The sequence below is a fragment of the Pteropus alecto genome, unplaced genomic scaffold (genome assembly GCF_000325575.1).
Source record: "Pteropus alecto unplaced genomic scaffold, ASM32557v1 scaffold14, whole genome shotgun sequence".
Lineage (NCBI taxonomy): Eukaryota > Metazoa > Chordata > Mammalia > Chiroptera > Pteropodidae > Pteropus > Pteropus alecto.
In genome coordinates, this window is record NW_006436810.1 from 6,984,702 (window position 1) to 7,000,736 (window position 16,035).

The 16,035-nt window shown below is 45.0% G+C and overlaps 1 protein-coding gene across 1 annotated transcript in view; it reads left to right on the forward strand.

Moving 5' to 3' along the window:
• The window catches only part of LOC102885182 (O-acyltransferase like protein), a 55,419-nt gene that overhangs the window by 22,933 nt on the left and 16,451 nt on the right, over positions 1-16,035 (forward strand). The window contains exons 5-10 of the mRNA XM_015590774.1: positions 443-584; positions 1,583-1,809; positions 5,709-5,888; positions 6,680-6,782; positions 10,619-10,720; positions 15,923-16,026. Coding sequence (XP_015446260.1) covers positions 443-584; positions 1,583-1,809; positions 5,709-5,888; positions 6,680-6,782; positions 10,619-10,720; positions 15,923-16,026 — 858 coding nt within the window. The remainder of the gene's footprint in view (positions 1-442; positions 585-1,582; positions 1,810-5,708; positions 5,889-6,679; positions 6,783-10,618; positions 10,721-15,922; positions 16,027-16,035) is intronic.

Below are 16,035 nucleotides of genomic sequence, written 5' to 3' on the forward strand. Positions count from 1 at the left end.
ATTAGCTGTGTCCTAAGTTGTGCTCCTTAGCTTCAATTTCAGACAGCACCTTTCAACCACCTTGTGGGCATCCTTCATATTGTTCTTTCTCATATTGCATGTATCTCTCTTGTGGGGACCTGTTCACAAATAGATTTGAGCTGGCAATGGTGCCTTTTCAGGACTGTCATTTTCTGCACTGTATGCTGGGAAAGAGGCCAGAGTCTGGGCAGGTGACCTGTGGGTCACCTCCAGCTGCACTAAAAGTTCCTAGTTCTGTGAGTTTCAGCACCTTTGTGCCCTATTTTCCTTCTCTTTAAATCAGATGTGTTAAGAGCCAGCTGCCCTTTCTAATGTCAAGATTTTGTTTTGAAATAAGAGATATGAAAAATCTTGGAAAAATATTTATTGCCAAGTAAAGTATTATTAATACAATTCTTTTTTTTTTTTTTTCTCTCGGTAGATATTTTAAGATTCAGAAATGCTTCATTTTTGGCTCCTTCTCTGTCTCTCTTTACGATGAATTCTTCCTCCCCATCTGGTGGGGGCATGGCCAGATGTGCTACTGGACTGTTTCCCCTGGACGCGTTTGCTGCCGTGTGTCTGTGAGTACGGGCACCTGAGCTACCTGGTTAGCGTGTGTGTAATGGGGCTGTTTTCTCAACTTCCACTCACCGGCTACACTGAGCTGTTTCATTTTCTGCCGTTGAATGTTGTCCAGCCAGTGCTGTCTATGTACAGGGAGATCACCATTTACCTTAGACAAGAAGATTCAAAAGAATTCAAGAGGAAGGCTGGCCACACCCAAATGTCATTAGGTTTCAGGGTCACTAAGAAGTGTATCTTGTCCCAAAATATTCCTTTTCCTATCATGTGAGCCCTGAAGATCAATTTCTCTTAACTGAGACATCGCTTCTCACACAAATACCCAGCAGTATTGCCTGGTACTTCTGGTTGGCATCTTGCATTGCCAGAAGCAGAATTGCTGGCCCATAGTTCACATCATTTGATAAGGTGCTTTCCTGAAAACCTCATTTAAACTGCCCCCGGGAGGAGACATCCATGTCTTTTTCATCACCCTGTCACTGGCATCCAAAGCTCCCTTTCTAAGAACGAGTACCAATTTAATAAATATATAAATTGGTTTAATTTACATTTTAAAAAACTGGTCATGAAGGTTTTTCCCCTAACGTTTATTTATCTGCTATTCATCCTCTTCCCTCCCTCGTCTATGTGTGTGCTGGTTGGGTTCTTAAGAATTTTTAAAGTTCATTGTAAAGATAAAGGATATGAATCTTGAGCCATATCAGCTGCAAATATCTGCCTCAGTGTTTTGGTTGCTTTTTGTTTGTTTGTTTATGATTTTTTTTTTTTAACAATTATAATGAGTTCGGTGAAATCCATTAATCATTTTCTTTGTAATTTTTTTATCCTCAGAAAGCTACTTCCAACTCTTAAAAGCGTTGAAGTTTTACCTGCCTTCCAGCAGGGAGCTTGAGTGGTTTTGTTTTTGCTAGACTGTTCCCTCCGCATCTTACCGCTGTGGCAGCGTCAGTGTGATGGAAAGTCTCGGCATCTTCTCATTTGCTTCTTCTCCCTGCAGGTTCCTCACGCTGCTGGGCCTGGTCCTTCCTCTGGCTGGAACGGTCTACGTGGCAGCCAGGGGTTGGGCGTCAGACCACAGGGCGTCCCCAGCACATGGCACGCATTCGGCCACTTACGGGAGTCTGCCTTTGAGAGAGATGGAGAGGAGCGAACAAAGAAACGGAATCCGATGGGCGGGTGGCCTGGCCCATCTCTCACGGTCAGGAGCCCTGAGCAGAGGGGAAAGTAGGCATTTTAATAAACGAAGAGCCCTTGCGAGACGTGATTTAGATGGGTATGACATTGGAAAATAATTCCTGCAGTGTCAGAGTCCAGTGAACTCCCAGCAGCTTCTAACTGCCAGCGTGAGGCTGGGTCTCTGCTCTTCACAATTCGGTCTGTGTTGACCATCAGTGTGTTAAGGCGAGGGCCCTGAAAACGCTGCTTTATTTCTTGGGCACAATTATCCCGTGTGTTTTTGTGCTACTGGACGACTAGGTCAGAGCAGAGCTTGGGTTTTACTACAGCAATCCTCTAAGGCACAATTCCGTGATCACAGTGTCTGTTTTCAGTGTCGCAGCTACACAGATGACTCAGAGCCTCCCCGGCATCGCCGAGGTAAACGATTTATATAAACTGCAGCCAGGGGAGTGAGTATGCAACACAGCTGATTTAAACATGGCAGCGTGTATCTGAGTCAGAAATAGATAACCCGGCACGGTGTAGTGAGAGGCTGGATTGCAATGAGTCACACTGTGTTGTGTTTTAGTTAAAAATCAAGAGTATTACCTTCATTCATTTCCACATGCCCATATGGCAAGGCGAAGAGAACACACACACACCCGCACACACCCAGAAACAAGAATCGCCTTGTCATACAAGTACCTCTAGAACACGTGAAAGGGTTTTTGCAAGAGCCCCTTTACGTCCTTCCTTTACCCCAACTAAGGGAATAAAAATAAAACAAAATTTCAGTAAATGGACTAGAAGAATTATGAATAGGTGATAAAGCGGCTTCAGGAAATCTGTCCAATGTGGAAGGCATAGTAATGATTTGATCAGATTCTGTTTGTATCTTCGGGCAAAAAACAAAAACAACAGGAACACCGACAACAACAACAAAAAACCAACAAAAACAACAAGAAAAACAACAAAAAACGTGTTTGTATGGAGTTGACATAACGGAAAAGTTGAGAAGGTTTATAGGTCCCTGTGCAAGCAGCCTCCTTCCCAGATCAGGAGCCGGCTCCCCGCCCAGCGGTCCCCATTACTCCACATGATGGGGAGCAGTCATACTTCGGCTTCCGCAGACTCCCCCAAAGTCTGAGAACCCCTCGCTTCTCAAATGACGAGTTTCAAGAGCTCTCTCTGCACCCCTGCTACCCCATAGAAGGTTCTGCGGGGGGCGTGGCAGAAAGAAAGCAGGTTTAGAAACCCCCCTGTCACACCTGCCTTGGTTTCTAACTCTGCCCTTGGTCAGGTTTTGGCCTCGAGGAACCTCAGTTTCCACATGTGTGAAATGGGGGGCATATACTAGAATCTGTTGAAGGAATTCAATGAGGTAATGCTCATGCACCTTCCTAATTAGTTGTTCTTTTCCTCATGCTTTTTAATTAATCCAGGAGAGGGAGAAGGGCGGGCGCCAAGCCCTCTTGTTACCCTGACCTCAATGAGGTTGACTGAGTTCCAGGGACCTGCCACATGCTTCTAATTGTCAGCTTGAGGGGGAGCCTACAGTTAACAGAATCCACCATTGCCAGTCATCCGTAGGAGGTTGGTTTAGCCTCCTATCGATGGGTTATAGAGCCCTGCATTTTAAGGTCAAATCACAGGATTTAGGGTATGCACACAGGGTGTGGTATTAGGAATTGGCTACTTCGGATTCTTGACCCAAAATGAAACGCTATGATCTAAGATTATGTCAGCTTTTTCAGCAACGACATTTAACTGAGGCCTCAAAATGGGAGATTGTTCTGTTGCTTTAGCATTTTTTTTTTTAGTATTTAATACCATCAAAGTAAAATATCACATTTCTGAATGTTTGGAAAGAAAAATCAAGATGGAGAGAACCCTGGGTTCAGCATTTTCTTCTCTCCACCTTTACGCTCACCAGCGAGTCAAATCAGCATGAGACACCAAGTCTTCTAGAAGTTTAGAGCCATATCGGGTATTCTGGGTTCCTGGTTCTTTATCTTCCAAATAATCATTGCATTTGCTTAGAGTGTTTTCCTACACGCGAGCCTGTCCTTTACGATTTAGATGAGAAAAATAGGAGCGAATGCTTGCGAATGTGTTCGTGAAGTGAATAGTTATGAGTTCCAGTCCCTGGAGGTCAGGCTCTTGCTCTGTGGTCCGTTGCCTACAGTGGCCTCGCAGTAATCATTCCTAGAGAGTCGAAAGATGCTGCGAGGGTTTTTATAGCCCTGTCATGGCCAGCAGTTCTCAGACTTTGGTGGACATGCAGATCCCCAAAGATTCAGATTCAGTTAATCCGGGGCGGGGCCTGGGACTGTGCGTGTCTAACAAGGTGCCAGGTGATGCCGAAGCTGCTGGTCCAGGGACCGCCACTTTGAGAACTGCCGACCACCTGTATCATTTCATCTACTTCTCCCTGTGCCCCTGTGCTTTATAATACTTGTCACATGAGTAAAGTGGCACTCAGAGAGATTGCCACTGCTACGGACCAGTTATTTTCAGAAGATTTTATAAGCTGCTGCTAGTTAAGCTGACTCACAAGTAGAATTTAGACAGGAAATAAATAATGAAGCAAAGTGTATTCAGTTCTTGCTTTTGCCAAATTAGGCATTGGGCCAGATGTTTGATAAACGTTCTCAAATCCTCTCAAGAACACTGTCAAAAAGTGTGCTTAATTTAAAAGTGAGGAGACAGGCTCAGGGAGGCTAAGAAACTCAGTGGAACTCGGTAGAGCCCAGGTCCCGTATCTTTCCATTGCAGCCTGTGGCTTCTCAGGGAGCTGAGGGGAGCCAGGTGACACTAGGTATAGGACCACTATGGTGCTGTGGTGCTGCCAATCCCTGGTGAGTGAAAATTCCTCTGAATGAGAGGTGAGCTGCGTGCCTTCAGCCAGGCACTCTGAGAGTGACTCCAGTGGGAAAACTCAGAGTTAACGGCTGGACCCTCAAAATATAGGGTAATTACATTCTTCCATGTTAGAAGTTGTTTTAGATTGCCAGAGCTCGATTACAAGCTAGCTCTTGCTTGTAAGTTTTAATTCTGCAAGGGTTTCTGGTGCCCACAGTGTTTTAGGCACAAAGCTATGTCCAGGAGAAAATATGAGTCTCTTAGAGGCAACCTGAGCTTTGGAGACCCTTGTTTCACAGCTCCGGCCACTTAATTGGCTCTCGGAATGAATTAAATGAAATAAAATAAATAAATAAATAAATAAATAAATAAATAAATAAATAAAGGGAACAAATTAAGTATAAGGGATTAACCATTCTTAAAGCAATAGGGCTTAAAATAGTGAGCATAGTAGCTGTGATGTTATCTCACTGGCTCTTCATGATAATCCTATGATCATAAGATCATTTTGCAGATGTGGAAGCTTAGGCACAGAGAAGTTAAGTCACTCGCTAGAGGTCACAGAGCTAATAAGTGACAGCCAGACTCAGAACTAGGAGTGTCTAACGATAAGGCCTGGACCCTTAGCTCCTGGATCATCTGCCCCTCTGTTCTCATACCTGTGCCTTGACAGGTAGGGATGTTATTTGTAGGTGGTTCATTCTTAAGGGAGCACCAGAGATGCCATTTTAAATGAAATGCTGGCCTCATGTGGTTTCTTGATGCTGTCTGAGTTCTCTTCCCCTCAGGACCATGGTGAGGCACTGGCATCCTGGGGCCTGCGTAAGGCAGTGAGTTCTCTGCAAGGCAGTGTGGGTGCCAGCCTCAAGTCAAGTCTGTTAGGAAAAGTCAAGTTTCACTGGGGAGGGAGACCAAGTCCAAAGATCCACATACAGATCAAGAGGGGATGATGAAGAACTGAGCTGAGCCGCCCCAGGTCACGATGAAGGAATGTCTAGGTGACAGCCAACGTCACTGGTGTGTGTGTTTTGACTCTTGTTTGTGGAGCAGTGTGGGATTGGTCTGGCTTCAGGGTGGGCAATAACACCTTTGCTCTCGCCTAGGATTTCTAGGAGCTGTGGACTGTGCTCTGAAATGCTTTTCTTGGCAGAAGAATATGCCAGCCATCTGGACTACCAACACGCCAGGAAGCACGTGCCCTGCACTGAATGGCATCCGAGTCTTGAGTCTCCTCTGGATCATGTCGGGGCACACCAGTCAGATGACCGCGTGGCTGTCTTTGGGTACGGAGAATTGATGAGCCTTTATGAGCAGTCGAGGAAGAAAGAGTCTTTTGTGTGATAGGGTCACGTTGGGCCACAGGATGGGAGGCCACAGCCTTCCCTATGAGCAGCCATCCTTCTGTTTTAGAGACATAGCCATGACCCATAAATGAGTATTTAAGCCAGTGTCCAGTGGCTGCTTTACCTCCTGTGAAGTATAAATTAAGCACCTGGTTACCAGGTGAATACCGATACCTGTGTATTATATTTTCGTCATCCAAAGAGCTGGGTTTCCTCTCATCATGGTTAATAAAGCCAGAAACTAACATTATTTTTTTCTCCTGGAGAGACGGGCATATGTAAACAAATGTTGTGCGCTAGTCTTGAATCAATGTTTCTTAAGCTTCTCCCGTTGCTGAGCTCCTGAAGTGCTCCCATAGGTGGCGATGGTGCTCTCTAAGCAGAGCCCAGACACACACATCAGACTTGAAGGGAGGGGGCCAGCCCCGGTGGTTTGAAGAACCTAGCAGGAGCTCAGCAGCGGTCCATGAACAGGTGACGCTGCTTTAGTCCCAAGGGGACCATGACCACGATGAGAGCACAAGGGAGCTCGAAGCCTTAGTTAAGGTTAAGTACCTCGGGCACCATCGTTTCTTTCTAGTCCACATTCTCCTAAGTGAATTACAGGGATGCACAGCACCCTCCCTGTACAACCGAAAGCTGAAGGTGTTCCTCTTGCTTTTTCTGAAAAGGTAAATCACATGATTTTCTTCTAGTAGACAAATAGAAACTGCTTTTTGTGTTCATTACAGATAATGTTCTCGAATGGAAAACCAGAGTACTTAAAAACCCACTGTACCTTTGTTCTCGGAGTGGCCCCTTCTACCTTGGGGTTGACACATTTTTCTTGATCAGGTAATACGGTGTTTTTTTCTGCTATTGTGCTTATTGCTGATTTGGGGAGGGGGGCAGAGGGGTAGGATATGTGTATGTGTTGCCATTCTCACTTTAGTAAGAAAAACTGAATGGTTCACATTTACTCACCTGGCCTTTACTTCTGTCTATCTCTGGACAGTTCTGTTGTCGCAAACTCCTCTCCTTTGTAATTTCAGTTTATTAAATGGGTTAGAATGGCTCTCTAAAACGGGCCTTTTACAAAGGGTGATTTTATTTCTCAAAATTGTTGATTTCAGTGGTTCTCAAATTCTGATCCATGTACTGATGTGAATCCATGATGAAGTTTCCAATTCTTACTATAGTGAAATGTGAAAGAAAAAAAAATGGTGTGGTGTTTCATAAAGCTATGTTTATTTAAATTAACTACTGAGAGGCAAAATTCCTTAGTTGTTTGGTAATATCAGGCACTGTGTTACATACTTTGCAGCATCACCTGATCTAATCCTCATAATAGCCCTATGCAGTAGGGACCATTGTTAAACATCTTCGTTTTGTTCATTGTGGTAAAATTCACCTAATATAAAACTAGCCATTTAAAGTGAACAATTCAGTGGTATTTAGTACATTCACAATGTGTGCAATGACCATTCTTCTCTAGTTTCAAAACATTTTCATCATCTCTAAAGGAAACCTCATACCCATGAGGAAGTTACTCCCTAGTGACCCCTATTTAAAGCCACAGTGCTGAATCGTTCTACTGAGAGGAACGTGGAATGACAGATCGGGGCTGGATCCTAGGACTCCTGACCTTCGGAAGATGGAAAGAAGGGGAGGGGCCCAAAAAGGAGCCTGAGAATGAGCAGCAGTAGGGGACTACTAATAACTGTCCATTTTCTGTAACACTTACTTCCCTGACATCCTGATGGCTTGCTCCCTCTCCTCTGTCAAGATTCTACTCAAACGTCACCTTCACAACAAGGCCTTTCCTGTTTCCCTGTTTAAAATAAACCCACCCAGCATTCTCTATTTCATTTTTCCTGATATGTTTCTTCTCATTATCTATTATAGCTGCCCCTCCCTCCCTCCCTCCCTTCTCTCTTTCTCTGCCCCTGCCCCCTGCTCCCCGCTGGAATGTAAGGCAGGACTTTTTCTGTTTTTGTATTGCTATCGTCAGCGTGGAAAGCAGTGCTAGGCACAGAGTGCTGCTCGATAAAGTTGTTAAAATGATTTCTTAGTTGTTTTATCTCAGGACTCTGGTGTGATGGTTTCTTAGGGTAATGCAGAAAAAGTAGGGTACAGAATGAGCTGAGACCTGTCCACTAGGGCAACAGCTCATGCTAGGAGGCAGCCAAGGTGACAGTAGGGTAGTCCAGGCAGGCAAGGGTCAGAGTCCACCATGGGCAGCAAACCCAGCAGAGATATGGAACCACTGGGCACCAGATTTCCAAGAGGGCATAGCTGAGTCTAACCGGGCAGGTGAAGCCCAATCACAGGAGACCTGGGGCATGCACGGAGGATGGAGAGGTCCTCCCACGGTCCAGCAAAGACCAGAACCCTTCCCTGCAAAGGAAACTAGTAAGAACAAAGCAAAAAGAGACTGTGTGTTAGATGCACTGGGTGGCAGAGCTCCAAGCCCTGGGAGAGAAGTTGGCAAGGACCAATCAGGATGGCTGGAACCAAAGCCAAAACTCCAGCTAGAGAATTGCCACTAGCAGGGAAGAATGAAGGGCATGAGAGGCCACTGGTCATCCTGGGCCACCAGTGGGAAATTGAGACAGCAGAGAAGCCATCGGGTCAGCTCCGAGTAATCCGAAACACAGATAGTGCATGCCCCCTTTATTGCAAATACCTCCAACCTGGCTCGGCCCGGGGCCTGGAGAGGGCTGTGCCTTTTATCGGTGGTTCCGAGAATCTGGTCCCTGCACAGTGGCACCAGCATCATCTGGAAGCTTGTTAGAAATGCAGATTCTCAGGCCCTGCCCCGGACCCACCAAGTCGGACTTTCTTTTTTAACCTATTTGCTTTTATTTCTCATTGCCAGTCTCAGTAACTTCTTTTTTCTTCTTTTAATTTTCATTTTATTACTTTAGAAAGTTCATATATTCTTTTAAATAAACTTCTTGTTTGAACAATAGAAATGTCACTAATAGTGACATTCAGTATTACCATTTATGTTAAGAGCTTAAAATCTTTTATCCCATACAATTCTCACGATAAACCTAGAAAGCCAGAACCAATATCATATCCATTTCTACAGATGAGAAAGTTGATGTTTAGAGATGCAATAACTTATCCGAGTCTCCACAGCAAGGAAAGTTAGAAATGAAATATAATGTTTGTTTCATGCTGAAACCATCTCTTAACCACTACGTCACTGATGGGTTTCCATGGGAAAACCAAAGAGTTCCAATTATCTTTAAGCATAGCTAGCGGGTGACGGTTTGGAATCCTCGTCCGCCACTCCGGGTGACTTCCTACATCTCTGCTGCAGAGTTTTATTCTTTCCCGGTCTGTTTAGGTCTCTGGCTCTCATTAGCCTCCTGGAACTGGGTCTCTTGCTAGGGCCTGTTTTCCTGCCAGCCTTTTTCCTTTGTCCTGTCTTCACGCGCGTACAGGCTGGATGGTGCACGCCCGCACACAGAGTGAGATCCACGCCTTGCTTAGCAACCAGGCTGGCAGAGGGGAGCCAGTCCCGCTGAAAAGAAAGGCTCGCTAGGGCCCCTGATTCACCCTTTCCTGAAATTCAGAGGCCAGAATCCGAACTGGCTGTCCTACTTCCATACCTGAGTGTTCTTTCTTAGACGTCTCTATAAATTTTGTTCCTATTATAGCGACTCCTATTTGCTGCATTTCAAAAGAAGGTTTAGTTGGCAGAGAATAAAGACATTCTCCAGCCTTCCCCGATCCCTTCCAAGTCCTGCCCAACACACATGGCCTTTTGCAACAGGAAATACATTTGTCCCTTAGGGAAACACCCACCAGGATCCCTGGCATAAAAGTCAAAGGTTGGGAAACTCATGCACGAATTTGCTTACCATCAAGTTATAGCTCAAAGGCATAGCCTCAGTTTCTTAAGCTGAGCATTCTGAGTAATGAATTCGTTGTCAGAATTCTAAGTGGGATCTCACACGAACCACGTAACAGTCTTTGAGTCTTAATTTTCTATTCAGTAAGCAGCATCAGTAAATCATCCCTTGAACCTAACTGAGCTGTATATTCCTCTCATGATTCACTCAGCAAACACGCATTGCAGACTAGTTTGGTATGGCTCAGGAAGCAGAAGCCATCCTGCTAGTGGTGGTACTCGAAGATGGCTCGGTGCTACGGAGATGGAAGTTCTGGATGTCGTTGTTGCCGAAGACCAGTGTGGCAGTTCTTAGTTCCACCAAGTATTTCTGGTTCTCCTCCCTCCAGGCGGCTGGTAACATTCCGCTTCCTGGACCCACCGTGGTTGGCAGGTCCCATCGCTAGTTCTGACCAGCAACGAGTGGTTCCTGTTATTGCCATCGTGCTGAGAGCTGTAAACATGTCCTTCCGGGGCTAGGACATGTAATTGCTGGTTTGAGGCCCTCCAGAACTCTCTGGTCCTCTGCCATGGTCACTGGTGATCTTCGAGATAGTGGCGGCTCCGTCAGCCTGAGTCCGTAGTGAGGAAGTTGCTGACCCCAAAGCAAATGGCCCTTGGCATGTTGTACAAGCAAGAAAAAAAAAAAAAAACGATTGTTGCTTTAAGCCTTGGAAGTCTTTCGTTACTGCAGCATAACTTCTTCAATCTTGACAGAGACAACCAAATGAATCAACCGATGGACTGTGTCATTGATAAGTGATTCCTGTGACCATTCTCTTTCTCTCAGTGGCTGGTTAAGTGCAAGGTCATTTTTAAAGATGCATCAGACTTCAGAAAAAGGATTAACCGCTAATGTCATACTCAGATACTACTTCAGTCGCCTCTTAAGGTAGGCCTATTTGTAAAATTTCTCAATCTATTATTGCTGTGTAACAATTTATTATTATTTAGTTTTTAACCCTTTTCTGAGAGAATTTTCAAAGAAAAAAAATGAGAGAAATAATTTTCTTCCTTAAATACAATTGTTTTTTTTTTTTTACTAGTTTTATGGCTTTTACCAAAGAAAGATACCAGTTTTCGTGGTATTTGTCCTAATAGAATTTGAACTATATTAAACTAGCAAAAACGTACTCATTCCTTAGCTGATGGATGGCAGATTTCAATCAACATACTGTCAGGTTTTTGTGGAATCTGTATTCAATAGGAGAATTTGTATGGCTCCTGTAAATTGGTAGTAATTGGATCGTGTAAATAAGAATACTAATGATAAAAATAAAATAAGGTACAACCAGGAGGGGGCTGGGACAGTGGTGGTTCTGCTGAGAGAGACAGAACGATGATCTTAATGAATGCGTTGATCTTAATGATTGGTTGGAGCAGAAGGGTTCACTATTGAGACAATGTGGAATTAGTGGGGTAGCACAGTGGCAGGTATGTAATAAAACGAACCAAGTGTAGGAAGTAAAGGGCCTTCAACTCATGTAACCGCTCTATTTGTATGTTTCTGAATCATGGTTAGTTGTTGAACTAGGTAGAGCCCAGCTCTCATTGCTCACGGTCCATGCACTATACTCTTAAGAAATAGGAAACAGAGTGTTTGAAACGATCTTTTGGGCTAATAAAATGGAGTAGGGAAGGTCTGACTCTGTAGTCTGTCTGCTGCGCTTGCTTTCCGGCTCAGTCATCAGCTGTGTGACTTTCAGCAAGTGTCTCCTCTGTGCTTGAATTTTCTCATCTCAAAAATGGGGAGACTAATAGTACCACTTAATTGGACTCTCAAGAGAATTAAATAGAAAGAACTTAAGAGAAGTGCATGGCACATCATAAGCCTTCAATAAGTATAAGCTATCATTACTACTATTGGTTATTTACATGTTTTAACTGTCTTGTAAATAGGTTAAGCATGAGTACAGCCTAAGGAATAGAACTTTACTGATTTATTTTCATCATGGGAGGGACCGAATGCTTATTCTGCCAATGTATTTTGGGTACGTGGCACTGGGTTAAGTAGCCTGTCCTGCCCCGTGGTTTTCTGGAGGAGAGGAACTGGCGTTCCAGCCAAGGATTCACAGTGATAAATACTAAGATGGGTTAGTTAGGGGTTGGAGTGGGGCATTCGATGGCAAGGTGGGTTCTGCCTGGTAAACTTGCTTTAGAGGAAAAATCCTGCAGCTGGAGATTTAGGAGCAAGAAGTGTTTTACCAGGAAGGTAAAGCCCCGGTGAAAGCAGGGAGAGCTCAGGGCGGTGGGGCGGACGCCGGAGAGTCGATACTGCAGTGCTTGGGCAGGAGAGCAGGATCTGGACAGGCGATTGGCAGCGGCAACAGAGAGAGGGCAAGTCAAGGACACTTGAATTTTCTGGCCTGAGGAGCATGGCAGATGGAGGTGGCATTCTTGAGACAGGAAGCTCTGGAAGAGGGCCAGATGGGAGCAGGAAGAGAATGAGTCCAGCCTAAGACAAAACTGTTGAAAAATGGAGGGACATGTCAGCCACTCACGGTCTGAACTCACCCTCTTCAAGGTAAACCCAGTGAACAAGAAGCCATGGTCTTCGCCGTTTGATGATGCTCTCTTTCATGTCGGCAAAACTCACTGTTATCACTCAATTATGATTTCTTACTTGCCTGCTTACCTCCAAGAGGAGTGAAAGTAAGACGATTTGTTCACATTCGCTTTCTGTATTTATGGAGGGCCCTGAGGATTCAGCAGTTAACAAACCATGCAAGTGCCTTCCGGCACGGGGGTTACATTCTAGTGAAGAGAGATAGGCAATAAACAAATAAATATGCAGCATTCGATTGCAATATGCAAATACATTTATAATAGATCAGTGATGATAAGTGCCACAGAGTGATAATTTGGAGAAGGAAAAAAAGACGATGTCTTCTTCTGCAGAAGAAGGTGACATTTGTCCAGAACCTTGAAGGAAGTAAAGGAGTGTTCTAAGCAAAAAAAGAAAAAAAATTCTGTGAGAGAAGAAGGATCCATTCAGGGGGAACCAAGCACAAAGGAATGAGGAGGGAGGATGATTGGCGTACTTGGGGAACCTCGAAAAGCCCAAAGGTGCTGGAGTGGAGGGCAGAGAGAAAGGTCAGCGCGGGGGCAGGTAGGAAGGTGACCCAGGTCCTATAGGGTCTGTGAGCTGCCTGCAGGACTTACTGTTTTATTCTGACAGGAGGAGCCCTTGGATGCCTCCAGTAGGGCAGTGGCATGGTCAGATTTACATTTGATTTCATCAACCAATCAATTTATTTATTTATTTATTCATTCATTCATTCATTCATTCATTCATTTGTATTAAGTTTATTGGGGTAACATTGGTTAATACAATTATATAATTTTCAGGTGCACATTATAATTTGACATATGGATCAGATTTGCATTTTTGAAGACTCACTTTAGCTGCAGGACAGAGAGCAGACTCAAAGAGGGCAGGGGCAGGAGACAGGAGACCAGTTGCGAGCTATTGCAACTTACAAGAAAATGCAAAAACCCAGCTTCTAGGAGTAAATAGGTGCAGAGATTATCTCATGGCAAATGAGGAGAGGAGATGCTCCAGACCCTTAAAACTGTTGATTATTCCAACTAGGAGCCACATTTTAAAAAGTAGGTAGGTTGTTGTTTTTTTTTTTTTAAATAGGTTGTGATAAAAATGTCTGTAACAGACGGATATATACAAAAATCAAGGGGCTCCCTTCTAGTCTCACTCCCCACAGGGCACCTTTGTTAATAGTTTCCTATGAATTCTTGCAGAGCCTTTCCATATATTTTTATGCAGTTTTTTTCCCCATGAATAGGATTATACTACATGCTATATTAATATACACTATTTCGCATGTAGCTTTTTTTTCACTTAGTGATTTAGCATTGGCACATTTCTCTCTTTGCATGTAAGACCCGCCTCACTGATTTTAAGGGTTGTCTGGGATGGCACTGTGGGATGGACCATCGTGTATATAACCTGTTCCATTAATGGGCATGGAGGTAATTTCCAAGTTTTTTGCCATTTTAAACAGATACAATGTATATACATATTTGTACAATTATATGAGCATGTTTGCAGGGTAAATTCCTACTAGTGCAATTGATGGTTTGGTGCATCTGATGTTTTGATGGACATTTTCCAATTTACCTTCCCACCTACTAGATCTGAGAATGCCTGCTTCTCAAATCCCCACGACGGCTAATATTGCACATTTTAGTCTTCAAAACCTACTTTGACTTTAAATATTCTTGGAGCTTGGACAGAAATGTGCATGTATTTATTTATATGGCGCTTTCAATGTTTCAAACTGTTGTCTTATTGATCTCATTTAATTCTCAAAAAATTTTAGGTGTCAGAAAGCCTCCTCCTCCTTAGAAGAACTTAAGAAATCATCTCCCTTTTCCCTAAGAAGAGGGAAGAGAGAAGTGATGTGATTTTCTCAGTGTGAAATTTTTAGACAAAACTAGAACTCATGTTTCTAGTTTTCCCCCCACATCCTCACTCTTCAAGGCACGGCCCGCCCAGCAGCCTCCGCCCCACCCCCACAGCCCCTGACTCCGAGGCTGCATTTTAAGCAGCACCCAGGGGAGGGGTGTGGATAACAGGTGGAGAATGCTGCCTGTACCACGTTCCCTCCTGAGGACATCTGACCTGAGCTCTGCTTCTGCCGGGAGCCTGCGGCTGATTTACTCTCCCCGGGGACGGGGAGGAGACAGATGGTGTGGAGGCAGCCTGTGGGAGCAGCTGCAGGACATCGTGGGGTGGCTCATCTGGCAGGACCCCGCACCCAGCGGTCGTTCCGTGGCTGTTGCCTGAGCCGATCTGGGGTGCTGCACCTTGGCACAGTCTGTTGATTAGCAGTTCCAGCCCTGCTCCCCAGAGGGCCACTGCCCTCCCGCCCACTGGACACTCTCCACGAGGGATGTTATCACTGTGGGCAGGGAAGGAGGTCAACAGGTCTGGGTCCTGAGTGCAGACCAGAGGCTGGGTGCTGCCCCCACGATTGCTGGGGGTGCACCTCCAGCAATCCCGCCTTTCCCATCTGCCACGCCCCACCGCAGGTCCTGCCACCCCCACCGAGACGATGGGTGCTGCTGGGCATGCGCGCCGCTCTAGCCGTACTAACCTGAATTTTTAAACGTGTTCTTAAGAGCGGCCTCTGATTGCAGCCCACCCAGATTCCAAGCCAGAATTGCGTGCACCGCCCCCCACCCCGCCCCCGCAGCCTCCCTTTAAAACTGTAGGCCTGTGCTGTCCCCTAGGAAGCCACCAGATGTGTGTCCCATTGGGATTGCTGCAAGTGTATGACACACACCAGGTTCTAGACCTTTTTCTTTAGTAAAAGAAAAAAGAATGTAAAATAGCTCAACATTTTTTTTTATATTGGTTACCTGTTGAAATAATAATATTATGGATTTTTTTGGTTCAATAAAATATATTATTAAAATAAATTGTACCTGTTTCTTTTGACTTTTAAAAATGTGGCTACTAGAAAACTAGGTGGCAGATGTGGCTTGAATTACATTTCTATGGCACAGCACTGGTCTAGACACCTCTGTGCCTCATCCATCATCTTTATAGCCACTTCATATCTCACTGGGAAGGGGGCGGGGCATGAGGGGAGGAAGGAAGAAATAAAGCAAGGTAAGGAGAGAGGAGGAGAGAGAGAGAGGAAGGTGATTTCATGCAGGGAGGTGATGTGGAAAGGACATGACTGGTGTCAGGTCTCAGGGCTGCCGTTTGGTTGAGCCACCTTGGGCAAGTCACCCGAACTTCTCTGAGCTACAATTTCCTCATCAGCAAAATAGAAGTAATAGTATCTTGAGGCTTAGAAATAGCTAAAAATATCTAAAAATCTCCCGGCACAGTGACCACCACGTATGACTTGCTCAATGGAGAACAGTACATTTGCATCAGCAGCACCTGAGCCAGCACATGATAGGTGCTCAAGAAAAGATTTTGAACCCACGAGTGTTTGAGGTGTGTCTGGGAGGTGGTCGCTCAGCCAGTGCAGTCTGTTTTAGAGCATCTTATACCCACCCCACCTTGGAGACTGACGGCAGCCACTGTGGAGTCACCTTCTCTCGCCCGGCTCTTTCCTGCCAGGCTGCAGCCTCTTCACATGTACTCCGTGTGCTTATTGGTTGGATTGTTCTCCCTTGCTCCCTGGGGACCCATCTGGGAAGTGCCCAAGTTCCACCTGGACAACTGCCGGCAGG